This window comes from Rhipicephalus microplus, chromosome 6 (assembly GCF_043290135.1).
Source record: "Rhipicephalus microplus isolate Deutch F79 chromosome 6, USDA_Rmic, whole genome shotgun sequence".
Taxonomy (NCBI): Eukaryota; Metazoa; Arthropoda; class Arachnida; order Ixodida; family Ixodidae; genus Rhipicephalus; species Rhipicephalus microplus.
In genome coordinates this window covers 144,618,637-144,640,575 of record NC_134705.1, presented here as the reverse complement: position 1 = coordinate 144,640,575, position 21,939 = coordinate 144,618,637, and the positions used below count along the sequence as shown (strand labels likewise).

At 43.5% G+C, this 21,939-nt stretch overlaps 4 protein-coding genes across 12 annotated transcripts; 3 read left to right on the top strand and 1 right to left on the bottom strand.

Moving 5' to 3' along the window:
- The first annotated feature begins 191 nt into the window (after positions 1 to 191).
- LOC142765589 (uncharacterized) lies at positions 192 to 4,328 on the top strand. 8 transcript variants are annotated; one of them, XM_075866802.1, is made up of 12 exons: positions 272 to 473; positions 535 to 638; positions 764 to 877; positions 984 to 1,170; positions 1,286 to 1,375; positions 1,966 to 2,001; positions 2,062 to 2,097; positions 2,167 to 2,199; positions 2,263 to 2,301; positions 2,384 to 2,415; positions 3,794 to 4,013; positions 4,086 to 4,328. In XM_075866802.1, exons 1-12 carry the CDS (start codon positions 272 to 274, stop codon positions 4,211 to 4,213), a joined length of 1,221 nt encoding a protein of 406 aa, XP_075722917.1. In that variant the 3' UTR covers positions 4,214 to 4,328. The 8 variants fall into 8 exon arrangements, with proteins under 8 accessions (XP_075722918.1, XP_075722920.1, XP_075722917.1 ...); XM_075866803.1 differs by lacking the exon at positions 1,966 to 2,001 and having other exon boundaries at positions 192 to 473; XM_075866804.1 differs by lacking the exon at positions 2,263 to 2,301.
- Positions 4,329 to 4,643: 315 nt separating this feature from the next.
- On the top strand, positions 4,644 to 7,556 carry LOC142765591 (uncharacterized). Its single transcript, XM_075866807.1, has 8 exons — positions 4,644 to 4,816; positions 4,893 to 5,009; positions 5,081 to 5,246; positions 6,438 to 6,581; positions 6,739 to 6,882; positions 6,971 to 7,020; positions 7,080 to 7,302; positions 7,387 to 7,556. The coding sequence occupies exons 3-8, from the start codon at positions 5,204 to 5,206 to the stop codon at positions 7,506 to 7,508; spliced, it is 726 nt and encodes a 241-aa protein (XP_075722922.1). The 5' UTR covers positions 4,644 to 4,816; positions 4,893 to 5,009; positions 5,081 to 5,203; the 3' UTR covers positions 7,509 to 7,556.
- Positions 7,557 to 9,979: 2,423 nt separating this feature from the next.
- On the top strand, positions 9,980 to 12,206 carry LOC142765586 (uncharacterized). The gene is made up of 4 exons (XM_075866795.1): positions 9,980 to 10,345; positions 10,760 to 10,822; positions 10,996 to 11,058; positions 11,526 to 12,206. The coding sequence occupies exons 1-4, from the start codon at positions 10,264 to 10,266 to the stop codon at positions 12,191 to 12,193; spliced, it is 876 nt and encodes a 291-aa protein (XP_075722910.1). The 5' UTR covers positions 9,980 to 10,263; the 3' UTR covers positions 12,194 to 12,206.
- Positions 12,191 to 19,502, bottom strand: LOC119171842 (putative nuclease HARBI1). Of its 2 annotated transcripts, XM_037422711.2 has the most exons (4): positions 17,856 to 19,498; positions 17,641 to 17,780; positions 17,020 to 17,188; positions 12,191 to 14,566 (listed from the first exon to the last, which is right to left on the bottom strand). In XM_037422711.2, the coding sequence occupies exons 1-4, from the start codon at positions 18,063 to 18,065 to the stop codon at positions 13,889 to 13,891; spliced, it is 1,197 nt and encodes a 398-aa protein (XP_037278608.1). In that variant the 5' UTR covers positions 18,066 to 19,498; the 3' UTR covers positions 12,191 to 13,888. The 2 variants fall into 2 exon arrangements, with proteins under 2 accessions (XP_037278608.1, XP_037278601.1); XM_037422704.2 differs by having other exon boundaries at positions 17,641 to 19,502.
- Positions 19,503 to 21,939: the final 2,437 nt, after the last annotated feature.

Sequence of the window (21,939 nt, the reverse complement as noted above, 5' to 3'; positions counted from 1 at the left end):
GCTTAGCAATGAAGTGAATAATAGGTAATATATTTTTATTTGCATTTCTAGCACCGAACGTTACAGGTTTTTTATTTATATATAGGCCGTTTCTTTAACAACGTTATTTATGAATTTGTACGCGTTTAAATTCAGGCCAGGCCAAGCAGTTTTGGCTTGGTTGGTTGAGCTGAGCGAAGCCGGGCCAAGCTGAGTACAATCCACTTTGTGTCAGGCCCGCGTTACCCACGTGCGCGCTGAGCCCGTTGACTGTCATATTTGGTTCGATATAATGTTCGCGCTAGTTCGCTTTCTAGATAGTGACCATGCACATGACACTCGTAGATATGTTGTGCGAGTGGAGGATATCCATGATTTTCATCCGAAGCACGAGACGGATTTCGATGGCAAGGCAGTGTATGTCGTTCACTGGGAGGATGAAGCAAACGGTGACGACACGGGTGAATATAAAGCCCAGATACTTCGACTTGGCGGTAAGTGCATCCATCTACCCTGATCTACGCGTTAGTCTAATATCCACACTTGCACTTTCAGCCACAGAGAAAGAAGCTCGGGAATCGCCAAAAAGAATTCCGATCCCTAAAATTGCAGTTGAGGAAGGCTCGGACGTTGAAGGAGCTGTGACCAAGAAGGCCACTGTAAGTGCGCACTTGTTCATTCGCAAATCTTTTTTTTTTTAGGTGTTTCTCTTTTTTTTCGAATCTATTAAGGAAGTGCGAATTATTTTAAGATATTGGGAGTATGTCTAATCCAAAATTTGCAGGCTGCAAGAATGAAAAAAACAGCTGTCAACCGAACTGCAGCAAAAAAAGACCGGTACGAGCAGATCTTGAAAAAGCAGATGAGCCACGCTCTCCGACAGAACTCGGAACAAACTGTGAGCGTGTATTAACTATATAATACCCGATTTCCTTAAACTTCTTTTCTTCTTTTCACTGTGAAAAAGCTTCAGTGAAGCAAAAAAAAAAAAAATGTTTACGCAGCGAAAAACGCGACTGAGTTCATCATCAAGCTCGGATGACTCTCTCGTGTCCAGCTCAGAAGTAACAGAAGAGAAGAAAAAAACCAAATTTTGGAAAAAGAGATGCAAGGAGCTGCGGCAAGACAACATCTTCTTGCAAGAACAAGTTAGCTCACAGCAGGTGCTGTTAAACTCAAAATTTCTGAGGTGTAAGTACAATAATTATATATTGATTTTAGTTCTTAAAATGAGAAAGTTTTTTTATATGTTGATGACAACCTGTTAATTTCATAGCTAGTGAGCATTTCTTGAATATTTTGACAGTTGAAGACCTGCAGCACAGCAAAGAGGCTGACGTTGAGAGCTGCACTGTACAAGCTAGAAAGGAGACAGCAAAGGCCACAAGCAACCTAGGTGCATATTCATTTTTGTTATTAAATTTAGTGTTATTAGTTTCATACTACATAGAATTGACAATCATCTGTAGCATATAGCATAAGAGCACTTCTTGAGCTAGAGTACTTAAAGCAGTATTCCCTTCTCATGTAATGGATCAAGATGCATAATCGGTTACTTCATAATCACTAATTATTTTTCAGATTTACTTAAAGCACTTTGCAGTATACTATTTGCAGTCCAGTGAGTCAACAAAGCTTGTTCCTGCTGGGAAAGAATTCAAAGGATCATGCATGTTTGATGACTTTTGCCTTGAGACTTGCTAGGAAATGCAATGTTGCACTTCCTTAGCAAATGACATTTGACACAATGAAACACACAAGTAACCAGGATGTTCATGTATTGCTTCCATCACTGCATGAATTGTATGTGCAATAGTATTAAATATAAAATTAGCAAGTTTTGTAAATTGGTGTACTATGCACACAGATCTGATTTTTTTGCATGCATAAATGAAGTAAAATGATGCATGCCAAAAATTGCAAGAGGCTAGATTATTTTCTCAATACAGCCTTTGTAACTGATTTTAAAATTGCAAAAAAATGCAGTAAAGTCCATTCAAGAGACTGTGCCTGGGTCACCGAGTAAGTTGGAGGATGTTTGTCTATTCCTGTGAGATCTAAATTTTGGCTTTTTCACACCAGATGCTGGCAGTCTACACTCACGAAGTGCCATTGATGGTAAGGCTTTAGGTTTATTTCTATTGTATTGCTTACGTGTAATTATAACAATGCAAAATATTTATGCAGACTTCATAGAGGAACCTCCCACTTCGATGACTGGTGAGTTACAGGCTTATGTGTAGTATTTGTGTAAACATTTAGCTTTGCTCCTTGTGTTTCCAGCATGTGCAGCAAAAGAATCTGATGACCTGCCTAGTCCAAGTAGGCTTTTTTACTTGTGTGCTTCTATTGTAGGAAACTACTGAATTTCCATGTTTCACAAATTTGCAACATCTTTTTTCAGGGAAATGTTTTTCATATTTAGAAGATGGCTCTGTGAGTATATATTTTGCACTTTACCTGTGAAGTTCAAGCACACAATGAAATTAGCATAATGTTGCATTCTTTGAACATGATTGATGCAAATGGTCAAAAAGTAAATAATTTCAAATCTATACTGTAGATGCCAACATAAATTGTAGCATGTTATATGTTCACACCAGCAACTATGGTAGCTTGAATTAAATGTGTTTACATTCAGTAAATTGAGTGATTGCATCCCAACTAATTGTCACTTCATTACATTATACTTACATCTAGCTTCACAGCACTGATTTAGTTACAGCACTCATTTGTAATCTTAGTGACCATGATTTACTATTATCTTTGTGCACACAGCCTCTTTTCTAATATAATACTCCTATTGAGGACAGAACACACTATATTCAAAATTTGCAGATCCCTTCACATTGACATCCCGTATAATCATGTGATTTTGGGACATGAAACCCATGATATTATTATAAGCCGTGTGAAACAAACTGCCTGCCGAACAGCTCAGAGGTGCCTCCACAATAACGATGTGCAGCTACTTGGCATGTTGCCAATGACAGTGGTGCAAAACAGCAGCAGTTGTTGGTAAGTTTGTGAAATCTTCTGCAGTACATGTTACATTTTAGCTTCTAGAAAGTACAGGTGGCTTGTATACTTGCCCTTGTCAATTTCGGTAGCTAGATATATTACCAATACCACAGATAATTTGGACATTTAGAAACACTATATGAGGTGGCAAAAGCATGTGCATATCCGAATACAAATCGAATAGTGGCCCTGCGAATATTTTAATTCGTGAATTGAATATGTGCTCTTCAAATTCTCAAATACTGAAAGTCGGCAACACCTACATTATGGAACATGTAATAATTACATATGCCCTAAATTGTAGTATGCATTAATCATCATATATAGGTTGACATCTGGTGTGTATGTCTGCTAACAAAAAATTAAATACAGGGCTACCAAAAATATTGTTTAAAGTACCTGTATCTAGACCGCTGCTGTCTTTTTGCCAAAGTGGCGCGAAAATGCCTCCTCTCTCACGTGAATATCCGATAGCGTGCGGTGGCAAAGCCAAGGAGCATTTCAAATCTCTTACATAGTCCGGTGCTCACCAGCTGGTAAGCATACAATAAACTGCAGTGATGCAAGGCTGCCCCCCCCCCTTCCCCACACAACCTGTTTCACAAGTCAAGTAAACAAAAAAAGAAACCATGCTCATTACCACATTCAGAAAAAAATTATATTGCACAAAAACTTGTAATAATAAAATTTTTGCTATTCAATATTTGTACGCCTGCTAAGTTGAACTTCTTTGTCAGCCAATAATAATTACAGGAACAAGATGTTGCATCGCTCTCTTCCTTGATATTTACAGTTTCATCTTCAAAAGGGCATCTGCCTGACGCCTATTCAGGCAAAAAGAATTCTGTCTCACAAGAAGGCAAGGCTGGTGGTGAAGGAAACGGCACAAGCCATATGGTCCCAGAAAGGGCTAGCGTCACGCAGTGTTAAAGGTGGCGTAGCTCCAGGAAGAAGGAACCTCGGCGAGGTTGCAAAGCCTGCGCTGACACCTGAAAAGGTCGCGGTTCTGGAAGGTTGGTCTGCTGTGTATATGTGCTAAATCTATCCTGAGAAGTGCACGTAACATGTCACCTGTTCTTTTACAGAAACACTCAACCATTGGTCGCATGTGACAGGCGCCGACTCGTCCATTGCAGCCCGAAACTTGACCAGCATACTAACTGAAAAAATTCAGGATTGCATCAAGGCAGAGCGACGAAAACCTCCACAGTAAATGTACTGCGAAATGCATTCAATCCATAGATAACCCAACGAAGACCAAAGACTAGGGCTGTGCAATGTTTTTTCTGCATTAATAAATAGAATCGTCTCATATACACTCAACATAAGTCCTTTGGAGTCTTTCATGTGCTTAGAATGCTCATTTGCACGTTCAAAGTTAAGAACATCTCAACTGGGAATGCGTTCTAACTGGTCCCAGTTGTCAACTGGGAATGCATTCTCAACTGGTCCCAGTTGCCAACTGGGAATAGGTTCCCAACTGGTCCCAGTTGCCAACTGGGAATAGATTCCCAACTGGGAATAGATTCCCAACTGGGAAAAATTCCCAACTGGAAAAGTGTTCCTTAAACCAGTTCAACTGGGACCAGTTGAAACCAGTTAGATTCCCAGTTACAGATTTTCACCTGGGTAATATTGACGCATTTTGACTTTATATTTGTGCATAACAGACTCGGAAGAAGAGTTGCATAAGCAAAGAAGCAACAAGCGTCTTCCGCGGCCTGTAATAAATGCTTCAGACATTGAGCATGAAGAAGAGCTTATCGACCTCGACTTACAGCAGCCAGCAGCAAACAGCACACTGACTGCAAAAGAGGTACTACACTAAGTGCTCTAAACGTTTGCCATGTTTCAGTCGAACATTGCTTATTTGTTTTCATTTCTTTCTGCAGGCACACAAAAAACTCAAACAAAGTCAGGCAGCATCCAAAAGCGCTGCTTATGAGAGCATACTGAGTCAGCATGCCTCAAGTGCGCTAGAAAAAAATAAAGCTGCCCGAGAGTCTCAAGTAAGCATTAAAATGTACACTTCTCGAATTTATTCAATCTTTTTCAACTCCTTACTATTCGTTGTACTCAGTCATCTTCAAAAAGGCACGAGATCACCGGCCATAACCAGAAAAAATTGAAGAAATATACTTGGCAGGAGCCTTACGAAAAAGCGCTGAGGGAGCGGAATGAACTGAGACAGACAGTTGCTGCCATGAATGAAAGATTGGACAGTATGGATTGCAAGCTTTCAATGAGTAAGTGTACCGCAGTTTGTTAGATTGCTATATCTTTGTTGTCAAATGTGGCTTTGGTAGAATCTAAAAGGTTTCAGTGGTGTGTGTTACCTGAATTTCCACAGAGTATCGTGAAATGTGACGTCAAAAAGGTCATTACCGGACAGGTTTAGCTGATGTCAAAGTGCAAGATAATGTATGTTGCTGTATAAATATATGTCAGGAGCAGATAACGCAATATTAACTGAATAATTTGTCAAACAAATCAGTGTCTTCCTAGCTTTTGTTTACTTTGATTTATATAACTTTTTTTTTGACACCGCACACCCATAAACATGAACGGTTTGTAATTAAATCTACACAGTGATACAACTCGCCTTGAGTATAGCCATTTAAATTCAGTTATGAAACAGCCCTTGCTTGCACGGTAAAGTTTAGGCCGAGTTACATAATATTTATTTTGCCATGTGCAGCGATGTATTGATGATTTGAAAGATAAGTACCAATTTTCTTTGCACGTCCGCAATTATGTGTTTAAGTAGTGTAGGTATCATTTGCGACAAACTGCATTGTCATGGTTTTGTTCAGTGTAGAATGCAACCTGTCACAGTGGTCTAGTGGATAAGGCACTCTGCCGCTCACCCGCAGGTCACGGGATTGAATCTCAGCCTTGGGGGCCGCATTTTTCATGGAGGCGAAAATGATTGAAGCATGTTTGCTTAGATAGGTGCACATTAAAGAACCCCAGGTGGTCTAAATTACCTGAGCCCTCCACTACGGCGGTCCTCATAATCATATAGTGGTTTGGGGATGTTAGACCCCAACAACTAATTATTTCAGGCTTTCTTCTAGCCCTGTACATCTGATGAAATGATTATGTCGAATGGGTCATTAACACTAATTTATCCAAATGCACACTTTTCTCAGATTGTTGTGGCATGTACTATCAGCATCGAATGAAATGCAAACTGTGCAAAGCATGAGCAGTGGCACAGTGCGTGCTGCCCTGTCATCACTATGGAAATGCACAGTGCTACCAAACTGGAGCATTGCGCATCTGTCAACGGTGCTGACTGGATGACTATCATTTCTAATGCTTTCCACTGTTCACTTTTAATTTGAAGCTGATAGTGCAACACCTTACTTTATAGGCTTTTATATTGATTCATAGTATTACTGGCAAATCTTTATAATTTTTTTTTATCTTTTCAGTTGTAGAAATGCTACAAGGGGGAAATGTCTGGCAGCCTCGAGAGACACTTACTAGCAAAAGTGCCTCGCAGCTTCGAGGAACACTGGCAAGCGAAAGTGCCCCGCCTCCTAAGAAAGCACAGCAGACACAGCAGTCCCCTGCAGGTGAAGTATGCTCACCTGCATGAATGTTAATGTTATGAAACTTTCTTGCTGGTCAAAAAGCTAAACCTTCAGCCTTTTCACTAGATAATAAAGAGTTGTATCTTGATAACAGCCTCAGTAAATTGTTTTGCTTCTACTTTTTCTCTACTGTGTACAGATTTTCCGGAGACTGAGCGCAGAGAAGTTCAAGCTGAGAAATCACACCCAGCTCCCACAGCAACGTCGCTGGCATCATGTGTCGACACATCTACAGGAAGCCTGCAGAGCCAATGCAAGCCTTCTGGAGAGCCACTGCCCACAGGTAGAAGCTCAAAAGCTTTGAATATCATTGTGTCAAGGCTATCATTTTGATGTAATTCTCAACTTCACTTATTATTTTTCATCGGCAGCTGACTCAAAGGCCACCGATGTTCCATTCACAGAAATTGGTGGTGGCAAGGTAAGTGGATCGCTGTGCTCTCTTCATTTCTTTTCTAATCAGCTTGCTTTGACTTGCAGTATCATGTGAAAAATGGTCTAGTCATCGGGAGCCAGCAAGCCGAGAAAATATTGGGCCACAAGAAACCTTCCCTTGTGGTAAAGGACATGGCCCAAGCCATATGGGGCCGTGAAGGATTGGCAGAACGCAGCTATGGGGGGAAGCTAGCCCCCAAGGATTACAAAAATCCTACTGCGGTAGTGCGGAAACAGCTGAGCCCAGACAAGGTTGCTTTGATTATTGGTAAGGGTGTGGTAGATTTGTGCTGTAAATAATTATGCGACTCCCATGCCTGTTTTAATTTCTGTCTTTTTTTTTTTTTTGCAGACACTGTGACACATTGGGGCTCGTGCAAGGGTGTTCCTGTTAAAGAAACAGTGGATAACTTGTCGACAATTTTGTCGCAGAAAATACAGGACATCCGGCGCAACAAGAAGAAAGAAAACTAAATGCTTGAAGTATACCACTCATGTAAAGTAATAAATTATTAAAACTAATATCTGTTTACAGTTTTCACTGAAGTGCTCAAGCGGTTCCTGTGACCACTTGACAAGTAGATATAGACAGGTGGTCCCACTTGCCAAGTGGGACCGCTTGAAGTGGATTATTTAACCGGGATTTGAAGTGGAACCACTTGCCAAGTGGAACCACTTGAAGTGGAACCTGGATTTGAAGTGGAACCACTTGACAAGTGGAACCATTTGAAGTGGTTCCACTTGTCAAGTGGTTCCACTTCAAATCCAGGTTCAATAATCCACTTCAAGTGGTTCCACTTGGAAAAGATTTTTGCCTGGGATCTAAGATACAAACGTTGTTCTAGCTGAACAACAAGAACAAAAGGAGGGCATGCCTGGAGGGGCTCCCTTTAGACGCTTTGGTAGCAAACACAAGATACGCAGCGAACTACTCAAATTGGGTTTCATTCGAGAAAAAAATATTTTTTAAGGAACACTCTTTACTCGTCGCAAATACCTCTCTACTGTTATTTTGTAAAATCGGAGCAAAAAAGTGCGTTATTGTATTTTCATTCCTCAAGAAATGTGACTTCTGCTAGACGCTATGAAAACACAATGTTTGAAAATTTGTAAGTGTGTTCCCATTAAATTGATGCAACATGTTTTTCGAGAATATGATAGCGCAGTTTCAAAATGTTCGAACAAAATTGAGAGCGGGTTTTTCTAACTCTTCTGAAAAACACTAGACAAATGAAAATGCAGATTATAATTAACCCGATTAGGTACTATCAGTGCGGTAAACATGATCTAGCTATGAAGTTCACAGAAACAGAAATCGTACCCCAAAAGTGAGCAAGTTTCATAAATATAGAATTTTCCTCGATTATTTAAAAATACTAACTTAGATTGCCCGAAATTTGAAATGATCAAGTGGGCTATCTCTTCATTACTTCAGATTGTGCTAATTAAAGAGATATTTCTGATATATAGCTTGCATCACTGTTAGCATGATCATGAATTCACGAAAACGAACTTTTCGTGAAGTGGCCGTCGTCACCTGGCAATCATCTCTATGTTTCCTTGGTTCAAAAAAATGTTTATGTGACAGGGCGCGCACAGGTACTTGAAATCCTTGAAAACCCTTGAAATTGAAAAATTCCTTTTCCAAGCCTTGAAAGTCCTGGTTTTTGGTCCTTGAAAACCCTTGAATATTGGGAATTTTCACAGGGTACAATTGTACAACTCGGAATTCACAGCAGTTGAGTTTGGTGCCGGGCAAACATCATTGCTTATCGCGTTCCGCGACACCGTAATTGCGCGAAGTCAGACACGGTCAAACCGCCAGTGCAACATGAAGGCATGCGCGCACCCTCAGCGTCGTTTCTTTTTAATCTGGCTTGCTTTGGCTTCGGTTGGCGAGAAGCCATAAGTTGATGGCAACAATGAGGCTACAGAATTTTTAGCTCCGAAAAAGAAGTTGCAAGAATGCGGTTACGCTGTAGACTTTACTAGTGCTTAAAAGGTTTTCTTTGGCATCGCTTAGTGGTATTCCTGGGCAACTTGCAAAAAAAAAAAGTACAGCACACACTCCCTAGCCTCAGCCACCTCAGTATCCCAGCCTTAGCCACCTGTTGGCCACATTGTAGGCTGTGTAGCTTGTCCGTGCTTGCTCGTGCTCCGGTCGTGTTTTCTTTTGCAGTTGTTGGTTGCTGTGCACTTTGTGATTGCATGATCGTGCATGGAGGTGTCACAATTTGCAATAATGCCTGGGAAATGCAAGTTCCAGAGTGCCTGGTTCAGTAACTATAATTATAAGCGTTGGATTGCGCCGGATGTATCGGACCCCCACCGTACAAAACGCACATTGTGCAAAAAGAGCTTCGACGCCAATTCTTTGGATGAATTTGCTCTCAAAAGACATGCAAAAAGCACCAAGCAGAGCGGAATTGTGAAAATGGCACCTGAAAACTCTATGCAGACCTACCTGATGGCAAGCTCAATTGAGCGGTGCACTACCTCATCTCCATCCCAAGTGACCAATCTTAGCAGCGCCTGAAACTCCCACAACGTCGTCACCGATGCCGAAATTCTGTGAACACTGAAAGTAATCACATCCCACTACTCGTACAGGTCGTCGGCACAAACTGGTGACTTGTTAAAGCGGATATTGATTGATTGATATGTGGGGTTTAACGTCCCAAATCCACCATTTAATTATGAGCGATGCCGTAGAGACGCCCCCAGGCCCAAAGGCTCCTGTTACCAAGGACTGTGAGTCATGTCATACTTGCTCGTCTTCATACAGTATTTCATAAGAATCTTGCTCTTGCTTGAGCGAATGCAAATTATGATCTATTGGCTCTCTCCTAGTAATGCTATCCGAGGCATCTACGTGTTTTGGAACAGACTCTCCAGAACCTTCAGGACAGCAGTTTGTGGGCACCATGCCCATAGAGAGTAATGGTGTTTTTCACTGGGAGATTCAGAGCGACCGCCGAAATCCCGGAGCGAGCACTCGGATCGCACGAAGCCACCTCTGCCAGTGAAACACGAGAATGCTCCGTGAGAGGTGCCCCGGAAGTTGATTATGCATACGTCACGCAAACCGGTTCCGGAAACAGTTTATTTTTCCGCTCTCTTCGTTTCCTTGGCAACTTTGGCCGCCACTGCAGGGCGCGCATTTCGACCACGCAGTTAAAGCTTTGTAGAACACTTTAACGCAGTCGCGAACAGCAGTTGTGTAGCAAGTATGGACGAGCACGCGGAATTGACACCGGCTGTGCGTCGGCTGTTGCTGGGCGTTTTCAGAAACAGCGGCAACGATCTGAACGGTAAGTGCGACGTACTTGACGCTGATAATAAACTCTGCACGGAATGCTAACTTTGATAGCTCCGCATGAAGACTGGTCAGATAATTGTAAAGCATGCGGGTACACGTGGTAACGGCCGCAATCGGCGCTCGCAAAAATACGGCATGTTGTGAGCAGGCTTTTTTTTTTAATCAGAGCAGTTGCTTACCCAACACCTTACAGTCCTACTATTTAGAATATCACAAGCGCCGGAATTTTCGCAGCGCTCACCAAGCTGCTGTATTACCTTTAATAAAAATGCATGGCGATCTCTGTATTCGCGCATGAATACATGCATGAAAAATTTACTAGAGAAGTAACGTTTTCTTGGTGATTCTTGACCTCTACTCTTTTGGTGTTAACCCGCAAATGTCTTTTCTTTTTCTCTATTTGAAGGTGCTACACAGTGTGACGCCACCGACGCTTTGTCACATACACAGGGCGCATTTTTAGGAAATGGTAAATTGGTCTACATGTGTCTCTGTAGAACTAGTTTTGTATACAGTCGTCTATATATGTAGAGGACAATGCCTTGACGAGCAACGTGTAAGGACTACTTGAAGAAAATTGTGTACCTGCTTAAAATTAACACATATTAACATACTACAATGCTTTTCAATTATCAAACACAGATTCTGCAGCGTCTACTGGTGCGTCACCAAGTCGGGCTTGTCAGCCAGGGACTCCTGCACGTGGTAAGCATGCATACACAAACATGCTAGTGGCATTAGGATGAAGATAGGTCCAGCAGATTGCAAACCCTCTCAAAAAAACCACGAATTACGCAAAACCATTTAATGGCTTCTTGCTCACGCTTCTCAATATTGGGTGCTTAAATAATAAAATTGAATTCAACGAATAGTCAGCTGCACGAAGAGGCCCCATATTTATTATGCAGTGTTTTCAAATTTACTCTCTAAGAAAATTATGCTGTGAATAAGTTATGTATAGTAATATTATGAATTTGCATGATTGTCTGTTCTGATATGCAAAGCGATCCCCACAGCACCCAATATTTGCTGTGCCAAAACAGTGTGACAGTACTAATGCTTTACAGTAAGTGTTCTATGGCTCAGAGAGCATATAGCTTCGTGCCCTGTATCAAAAAAGTCTATTAATGCCAGTTTATATGTATTTTATGTGTGTATAATGCATATTTCAGCTGCAGGGTGTGAGTGGACGAGTGGCGAGACGAAGCTGCTGCTGGACCTCTACGCCTCATATTTCCCTCAAGTTGGCCCTCTGAAAAAATTTCGCAACAAAAAGGCCATGTTTGAAAAAATTGCAACAGACATTAATAATAAACTGGGTGTAATGAGAACTGGTGAGCAGTGCTGCTCTCGGTACAAAACCGTACTGAAAAGAAAAAATGTGGCAGCTGGGAAAAATAATACGTCTGGCTGTTCCCCACAAGAAGTCCCCTACGAGGCCGAGCTTGAAAAAATCAAGTGGCTGGACGACAGCTTGGAACCAGAAGTGGTACGCGACGCAAGTGGAGTGGTATCAAAAAAGACATGTCCACAGTCATCCACCGAGTCTGTTCCACTTGCTGGTTCAAGCTCGTCAACGTCACACTCTCCATCCAGCTCCGTTGGGCAGGACGACACTCCTGATTCAAAAAGAAAACGCCCGAATTCAGCACGCGAGCTCCACCTGCAAACCTTCTTTGAAAAAATGAAGGAGTTAGATGAACGGCGAGCAGAGCGAAAGGCTGAAAGAGACAGCAAGAGGGAAGAGCGACGACTTGCTAAAACACAGCGACGAGAAGAAATGCACAAAGAAAAGATGAATCTTCTCCGTGAAATTTTCAACTTGAAGAAAAATGAATAAAATGTGAAAAGCATGTTTATTGTAAGCATTGTACACATGTGCACGTTGGCAGGCGCATTGATAACAGATTGACAATGTTTGTTGTTGAGGTGAAATAAGGGTTCCAGGGCCCTTTTACAAGACAAAGTTGCAATGATCATTATAATTTCACGCCGTTTTGATGGTAAGAAAAGCTGAACAAAGACTAAGAAATGCAGAACGTTTGTCCATGCAAATTTTCATCAGGCAAATGAAATGTTAATGCACAAGCAATAACCAAATTGCATGACAAAGAAGCCATTTCTCACAGCAGCAGTCACCATGCCTAAAGGACCCCTGACAAATTTTTGTTTTGACTTGAATGCTTTAATTAAGAGCATTGTGTCCGGTAGTCCCCAAACTTTGATCATAAATATTGCAATGTACTGTGTAATTAATGCAAGAATGGCTCCTTGTGACTAATTTTGGCATCACTGTAAAACTACTACTGGAATCACAAAAAATTACACAGCGAACAATCTCAGGAGTCATAAGACTATGTAGACTCGGGCTTTTGTGACGTTCAGAGCGCACTTTTTGAATTTGGGCACCATGCGTGGGAAACAATGAGTCGGGATGGGTGTTCATTACGAATATTCCTCGAAGCGACAGGTTTAACTGACAAGCATAGTGCCCCAACTGCAAGACAAACAACACAAACATTTCAAGCTCGTAATTTTGGTGACATTGTTCCATTAACACAAATGCTCCTCAGTGTAGCCTGCACTAGCTTGGACTTATGCCAATGTCACTACATGTTTCTCAGAATGTTTGTGGTGGCTGACGAGAGCTGGAGCCCAGCTATGTTTGGCCGGTTGACTTTGTCACTTTCTCGTGTCTCACCAGCACGAAGAGTGCAGTTACTATCAATATCACCAGCTATCTTCAGCTGCAGTAGCCATACCGACCAACACGCTGCGGCGTTAGCACTAGTCAGCAATAAGCATGCTGATGGCTTCGCATAGGAAACAATTACACTGATCCAGTCAGATTCCTGCAAACATCTTGGGTTGACTCACGCTATGTGGAAGCTGCTACGTGTCACAAAGCTAAGAAACAAAAAAATCAGGCTGCGCCCTAGCAAGATGAGTCACTACAACACAGTGCGGCATGCATTTTAGCTGGTTAGTACAGTGTTTCCTGTAGAAAACAGTGCTAAAGGATGGGACAAAGCAGGGACACAACCATGGCAGAGACACAACCATGGCACTGACTAACAGCCAAATGTGTCTTATTCTTCCAGTCTAGGTATATACACTCCACCACTAATCTGAAGGGTGAGAAAAAGCAAAAAAAAGACACACACAAATGTTGGCTGACTCAGGAGGAAAGAAATGCTCAATAAGACAGGAGAGGTAACTCCTTCAGAGAGAGGGAAATATAAGGGAAACTGATGCATGTTTCGCCGCCGTTGTAAATGATACGCTTCAGAAATGAGGGGCATGCATTTATCATGATTCTATTTTTTTTTGTTTCCTTGAGATTGTGGTAAAGTATATATACGCGGATTAGAAGAATAAAACGAATTTGCTTGTTAGTCAGCGCCGTAGTTTGTGTCCTTGCTTCGTCCCGTCTTTTAGTGTTATTTTCTGCTAGAAATCTCTACAACACGAAACAAAATTTACAACACCTTAACGTTTCTTGTTTTGTGTACACGTAGGCAGTCCTAACTTTAAATCAAATGCGCATCGCTTGCATTAAGCGCTCACGCTTCTCCTCGCCTTGGCGACGCAGTGCATCTTCAGTTGATGCAAGCGGGCCATTGTTGGGGGGAACATCATCCGGTTGTGCCTCCCATTCCCACGGTGCATGTTCATCATCGATGTACGGCGGCACATCCACATCACCACAATTAATGCACATATTGTGCAAAACACAACAAGCTATAATGAACTTGTTCATTTTGTCTACAAACAGAAAGTCCAGGTGCAGCAGCTGGCGGAACCTGGCCTTGAGGTCTCCAAAGGCATTCTCAATCTTCACTCTCGTTGCCGAAAAGTGATAATTGAAGGCGCGCTGCCTCGCGTCAAGGTGACCATAATTCCTGAATGGGGTTATGAGGTAATCTCGAAGCGGGTAGGCAGCGTCCCCGAGAACGTGGTACTTCCCGGAACAGCACACATGCGGCAACTTTGAAGAAAGCCTCGATGTCCTGAAGATTCTCGAATCGTGAATCTTGCTGGGGTGTCCAGTAGTCACATCGAGAAACTTCTTTTTGTGATCACACAGAGCTTGCAGTGTCAGTGACGGATAACTGTGCCTGTTCACATAGGTTGAACGCACTTTTTTTGCAGGGCAGCGGATGCTTATGTAGGATCCGTCAATGCAACCGATCGTGTTGGGCACTCCTGACACCTGTGACAGTGAGAGAAAAAGAACACACCTGTAGTGAACTTCTTGAAGTAAATAATCTTAACACTTGATGCAGTAGTTTTGTTGGTCTTAGCGGAGTTAACTTTAGGTGACACAAGTCTTTTACATGCCAGAACTATGGAATCATTGTACGGAACACCACAGCAAAAGGCATTAGAAATTTTAAGTGCCAGGGGTCCCTTTCAGGGTGTCTACCAATTTCATATTTCTAAATTCCTTGAATTTCCCAGGTTTTCCATCATGATTCAAAGCAAATTCCATGACTGCCACGTTTGCATGGAAAACACTGTACACTGCAAACAAACCCGAGTAGAAAAAAAAAACCGGGCGCTCTATAAAGGTAAACATAATTACCAGACGCACTCAAAATGTTCTCAGGGCATGCGACAATTGTGAAAAAACATGTAAATCTGGCCAAAATAAAACCCCTGAGCTAGGCAGTGAGCAAGTCAGCTGTTTGATGTTCCGAAGAACCAGGAAGAAAACACACAAGTTAAGAGTAACCGCAGATGAAGTTTGAAGGTGTCTGCGATCGTTTGACATCGCAGTCAAAGCTGCTGAGAAACTTAGAAGTGGTGCCATTTGGTGGCATTCGTGTAAAATGAAAACACAGGAGCCTGGCCGGTTCTGCCACTGGAGTAAAATCTATTTTACTATAATGGCTGTAGCCCACGCCGGTTAGGATGTGGATTGGATTTAATTAGATCGACCTGAACTACTGTATTTACTGACTCACCTATTTATATGTAGATTAGATTAGAACTGATTCGACCTAGATTGATGTATTTACTATTGATTTGCGCCGCCGCCTAATTTGCACACCTCTAAAGTATACTTTTCAACAAAAAAAGTAAATAACTACTACTCGCATATTCTATGTATCTTGCCTTGACAACGAGTAACGACAACGTTGCAAGAACATAGCCATACTGCAAAATGTTTTTTTTTTTTACGACAAGCACATGCATTTATCTGGGCTGTCATACTTGAAGTGAAATGAAAGCTGGGGTCAACGTTTAAAGTGCTGACATTTGAATATGTGGTGGTGAGAATGAATTTGTCAAGGTGGAACAGTTTCCTTGATTCTATAGATGAATCATGAATGTCCGCATGTTACCTTGATTTACGTACTCTGCTGTAGACGTGACACTGAAAAATAATTGCAGATTTATTTACACAATCTCACAAAACTGAAATGAAAAATTTAGCTGAAGTTACCCAAGTTCTACCCTTGAAACACGAGCTACCAGCATAAGTGTGTAGCTGAAGACGTTTGGTGTTGCACCACCAATAATAATAATAATAATAATAATAATAATAATAATATTATTATTATTATTATTATTATTATTATTATTATTATTATTATTATTATTATTAAAAGACATGAGTAGCCCAGCAAGCTTCAGCTGATAGCAGTTCTAGCCTAGAAAAACCAGACGGCCTTCAAGCCGGGCCGAAATCGTGGCATAGACAAAACATGCATAAATCTACAGACGTGAGTCAGATATGCCGTGTGATATGTAGAAGCAACAGGCACCAAAAGAGTGGATATACCAACATGGATGTTAAAGAATGCTTTAGCCAATGTGAAGGACAAGTTGCCGAGCAGAAATTTCCTTAGTCTAGTTTATGCCATAGGCTGACATAATTGTGACCAGTACATCGGTGAAACTGGTAAAAGTTAAACAACACAAATATGATACCACAAAACGAGGCGTGGCCTCGACTGCCCTCCCTGAACACACGGAATCACAGACCACCAAATAGACTTGTAAAACTCTCGAATCCAGATACAGACAACTGTACATACGCTGCACAGGAGTGATGGGAGGCTTCTGACAATGTACTCTCTCTGCTTACGTCACGTATTTAGGCGTACTGAAGTACACTGTGCCTTTTTCATGACTTTTAAACAAGGCTCTCTCCCATATGAGGTACTGAAATGTCAGTAAACTTTGTGTTCTATGGGTCCCTTTCGCGTTTACACTCAGAAGCAAGAGTTATGCACTGTCCTTTTTTTTTTTTCACACACCTTCCAGCAGCCCACTGTAGTTGCAGCTGAGAGACTTTTTAAGCTTTGATGAATGGCGATGCTTATTTTTGTGACGGTCCCACAGAACTGCTGTCAGTTTTCATGACCTGGCCTGGTTTTTTTGAAATTCCCTGACTTTTCCACGTTGGCAGACACCCTGCTTTTATGTGCACTGTAAATGAACAATACATGTTTCACTAGCATTTCTCATTTGATAGTGAGACTGCTTGACAATAACCCCATCTTTCAAGCGCAACTTAGTACCACATCCCCTGTGCCCCAACGGCAGCTTAACCTGCTACAATCAATGTATTATGTGACTATTCTCTAAAGTAAGCTTCAATTAGACAACTCATTTGTTGTGTTTGCCATGGAACAGTGAAATACCTAAAATTCTTACTTGTTCGAAGTCCGCTGACAGCTGATCAAGATCTCCTGGAAATGATATTACCTCTTCGGCTATATCAAGGAAATATTCGAGCGTGCGCTCCACGACTCTAAATGCTGTCGCAGTTGCCATGCCAAAGCGTCCAGCAACGTCCCTCAGGCACGCCTTGTTTGCAGCAAACCTGACACAGCAAACACACATTATGGAAGAAAGTGATCAAGTAAAGCCTGCTTTGTGAAATAAAGGCATGAAATATTTGCATCAAAATTAGCAGCCGTAAGAAAAGTAGAAGCTCTTAACACTGTTCTCTCTGGCTGTGCAGTTGCAAGCGGTCATATTTCATTGGTTTCCATTGCATCACACTTAGCAACTTTCAAGGACAAAAAGCACAAGCGGCGTAGCCACGGGAAGGCTACTAGGGAGATTTAACGCCGCCGAAATTGTTAAATTTCACATGTGTATATTCTCTACACACGCGCACATAAACACACGAACAAAAATTTATAATGGTTGGACTCCCCGTCAAAATTCTGCGCACGCAACGAAAAAACGTACTTCTACGCCGAAGCACTTGAAAGCATTAAGATTATACACACTGGTAGGCATGACTTTTAAAACAGCGTGCAGACTTACCACAGAAAGACCAGAATGTGCTCTTCCGCGGTTTTCGAGGGGGACCCACCACGATCACTGCATGGGTAGTGACGCGAGCCTTCAAAACCACGGATCAACGTTTCCGCGACACGCCTCGACACCCTGAAGTCTTGACGGAACTGCAGAGAAGGAAATGATAAAAAGATGAAATTAGGTTCATGTAGTATTATGAAAAGAGGGAGCTCCGCGCTTACCTGCTCGTCTGTGTACAGCCGCGCAACGTTCTCGATGAACCCCAAAATTTTGGGACGTTCGCGGTGGGACTCCGAAAAAGTTTCCCGAAAGAAGGCTTCGCATAGCGCTTGTCTTTCCTCGAAGTCTTCGTCGTCTGAGCTGGACGAGCTGCTGCTTGAAGTGCTTTCGTCGCTAGACAGAAGTTCCGCCAAGGCAGCGAACGCAGCCATTTTGCAAAACTCAGCAACGTACAACGACGGAAGTGACGTATGCTGCTCGTCGTGTTTCCGCCCGAATCTGCGACTTGTCGGCGGAGCAGTGCGAGCAATCCGCCTCGGAGCGAGCTGCTCTGAAACTACCAGTGAAAAGCGCGGATCCACTCTGAATCTACCAGTGAAATGCGGTTTCGTCGCCACGGAGCAAAAAAACCTGCTCCGAATCTACCAGTGAAAAACAGCATAAGTTTCCACTTTTTCTGGTGAGACAGAACAGTGATAATTTTATGAATTTTATGCATTTGCATTACATTGCTTTCGCCATCTATTTTCCAGCTACACCAAAAACGGCCAGGATCAGAGTCTGGAAAATGCGGACTCCATCTACGAAGCGGAAGCTACAGCACTACCGCAGCATAATCATGAGGCTTGGCCGAGTCATCGTCAGCATGAAAAGGCCTGTGAAGCGTACTGTCTCACATACACGGCTTATTGCTGAAGCTGGAAAACACCTTAGCAAGGACTTATTAGAGCTACTAAATGTACAAGTGCACTTGCAACCTCTCAGAAAACATTGAAGGTGTTGGCCCATGCCAATTAGAAAGTTTGCCCTAAATCTCTACTTTTCAAGTCCGAAGGCATATAAATCTCTTTACAAATTTTTGAGCCTTCCAACTGTGATAATGCTGAAAACACAGCTATCTGCTGTTACCATTAAACCTGATTTGTTGCCTGCTATTCTCGATCTAATCAAAACTAAAACTGGCAATTCATTGAACGAGCTTGTTGCTTGGTATTCGATGAAATTTCATTGAAAAGGAACTTGCAGTATGACCCTCAGACAGATCTTATTCATGCGTGCGTTGATAATAGAAGAAAGAGGACGGGCAGTGTAGCAAATACTGCTGTGCTCGTGTGAGAAATAGTCTAATCCTGCAGGTGTGTCACAGCTATCACTATTACTAGTTTCCCCCATCACCAGATGGAAAAACGACTTAGCCGTGCTATCACTACTGTCAGATAGCAGTGGAAGAGATTTTCCCGAAAGATCGACAGCAATGTGGAACTTCGAACGAAGTTATAGCTTCCATGAGGAGTCCTAGGTTGTTGTGTTTGCATTAAAGACCAACGTTCCTCAAAGCAGGTAAATGTTTTCTCCTGCCGCATCTCATGTAAACATGTGCTAGTCGCAATCTTTCATATGTGATACAAGACCCTTTGCCATTATTTGATCATAAAGGAATTTGTTCAACTTGCTTTTAAGAAAAATTAAATTGTCGGTAAGTTGGTGCAACAGTTGATTAAGCCCAGCGCGTTTGTGGACGAAGATGAAAGTGTGCACGGGGTCAGACGAACGCGAGCGCGTGAGTTTCGGAACAGCGACGGGCAGAGGAAGAACGCGGCCAGCTAGCAAGAGCGCTAGGCGTTAGGCCTCAGGGGACCGAACCAACGAGCGGGTGTCACCAACCCAACAGGGACGAGCGTGGCATGTTCCTGAGGCGAGTGGCGGTTCCGGGCCGGGCCTCACATGCTGTTCCTGTGGCGGACGAGCGTGCGGGCCAGGGCAAGCAGCTGATCCTGTCCAGGCTCGGGTCCGGCACAACCAGTCACAGAGATCGTGGCCACGGTGCCACGTCGGAGCCGGTCCGGCACAACCGCCAATTGAAGATGCGACCTCGGTGTTGCGTCGGTCGCAGCGTGGGGCTGCCTGGTCCAGCACGAGCAGCTGATGGTCTGCTCGTGAGCTCCCGTGCACTTGGCAACCTTCCCGTGGCGAGGTTGCGTCGTCGACGCCATCGGTCTTCAGCGGGAGCGTGAGTGGCACCCGACGGAATTAGACTTCCGAGTAGTGAGGACGCGTGGGTTACTCGCGGGCGCGTTGACATAAGGACTGTATGACTGAATTACGGAGCCAGTGTGTTGTACAGATAGCCACAGTGTTGTGATTGTTTTGTGTGTGAAGTCAATAGATGTTTCTCTTGTCCTTGTCTTTGGTTTCTGCGTCTGAGGGCCCAAGAACCACCACAATTGGCGAGCCTGCCAGGATCAGAAGATTCCAGGATGGCTTATTAAAATCTAAAGCCATTACTCAGACGCAGCCTTTGTCATAGACAGGGAGAAATTTATTGCACTTGGCCGACAGCTAGGGTTGGAGAGAACGAGGAGCTCAGAGAGTGGGTTGAGCGAGAGTGCGTTGAAGCTCGAGATGAGCGTGCTAGGGAGCGTGAGATCGCGAAAGAAAACGCTGAGAGGCAGCAGAAGCTGTTAGAGCAGCAGCAGAAGGTGCAGGAACAAGAGCTGAAGATCCTTGAACTGAAGCTTCGACTTCAGGAGAGCGCAAGCAGGATACAGCCAATGGTGGCTGACGAACAAGGAGGATCCAGCATGAGCGCCAGAGGAATAACAGAGGTCTGCAGTCCTCATAAACTGATTCCGCCCTTCAATGAGGCTCGGGACGACCTCGACGCGTACCTGCAGCGATTTGAACGGGTCGCCACGTGTCAAGGGTGGCCGCGTGAAAAGTAGGCTCTTTCGCTTAGCCTATGCATGACAGGAGAAGCGCTAACAGTCATAGGCCGGTTAGATCCAACAGCTGTGCTGAATTATGATCAGCTGAAAGCGGCGCTTCTTCAGAGGTTCCGCTATACTGCGGAAGGCTACCGCGAAAAATTTCGTAAAGCGAAGCCCAAAGAAAACGAGACTGGTCTGCAGTATGCTGCAAGACTTTCCGGCTACTTTGACCGTTGGCTTGAAGTCGGAAAAACGGAGACAAGCTCTGCTAGCCTGCGAGATCTGATGATAAGTGAGCAATTCATGAAGGGTTGTTCTCCGGCACTCAGGATCTTTCTCAAGGAGAGAAGTTGCAAAACCCTGAGTTCGCTTTGCGAGACTGCCGATAACTTCATGGAAGCACAGGCGCTCACAAACTTAGGAAGAGAACGGATTCCCAAGAATCCGGGACCTTCGGTGTCCAAGCCGGAGTCCGCGAAGAAGACGCAGAAGCCTGCAAGTCGCTGTTTCCTTTGTGACAAGGCAGGCCATCGCGCAGCCGACTGCTGGTCCCGCACGAAGGGGAATACTTTCAGCCGATGCGGAGTATGCAAACAAAGTGGACACAGCAGTGGCAGATGCCCCGGTAGAAAATTTGGCAAAGACCAGGCATCATGTATGCTATCGGAAAAACGCGAAGACTTGACACCTGAACACCATAAGAGTGGCTACATTGTTCTCCAAGACGGCGGAACAATACCCATCGTCAATGCCACATCAAGTCGACGATACGCGAACGTTGGAGTCGCTGACATGCCTGTTGTGGAGGGGTTCCTAGAGGACAGACCAGTGCATGTGCTTCGAGACACCGGCTGCAACACGGTCGTCGTGCAGCAATCCTTGGTTCCGAAGGAGAAGTTCACGGGAACGACGAGCCCAGTGTACTTACTGAACCGTACTGTGCGATACCTCCCAGAGGCAAAAGTCCTTTTGCAATGTACATTGTTTACTGGGGAAGTACTCGTTAAGTGTATGACCGACCCATTATACGACGTAATTTTGGGCAACATCAAGGGCGCGGCATTGCCGGATACGTTACCTATGAATGAGTCAGCAGCACAGCATGACCATGGCCATGTGGAAAGAAGGCGTGCACCATGCACAGACTCTAGCAAAGGGAATGCTGTCAATGGTGAGCAGGATGTATCTGGCAATTTGCACGCAACCCAACCAAGATCGAATGCGGAGGAAGCGTATGAGCCACCGCATGAAGCCATGGAAAAGTGACCCCTACCTGAAGAAGTCCTCGTGGGAAAAGCAGGAGAAACGAAGAAGCACCCTTCTTTACCTGTGATGACTCTGCCTGCTTTACAAGTGGGAAGTGAGGCGCTTAAAAAAC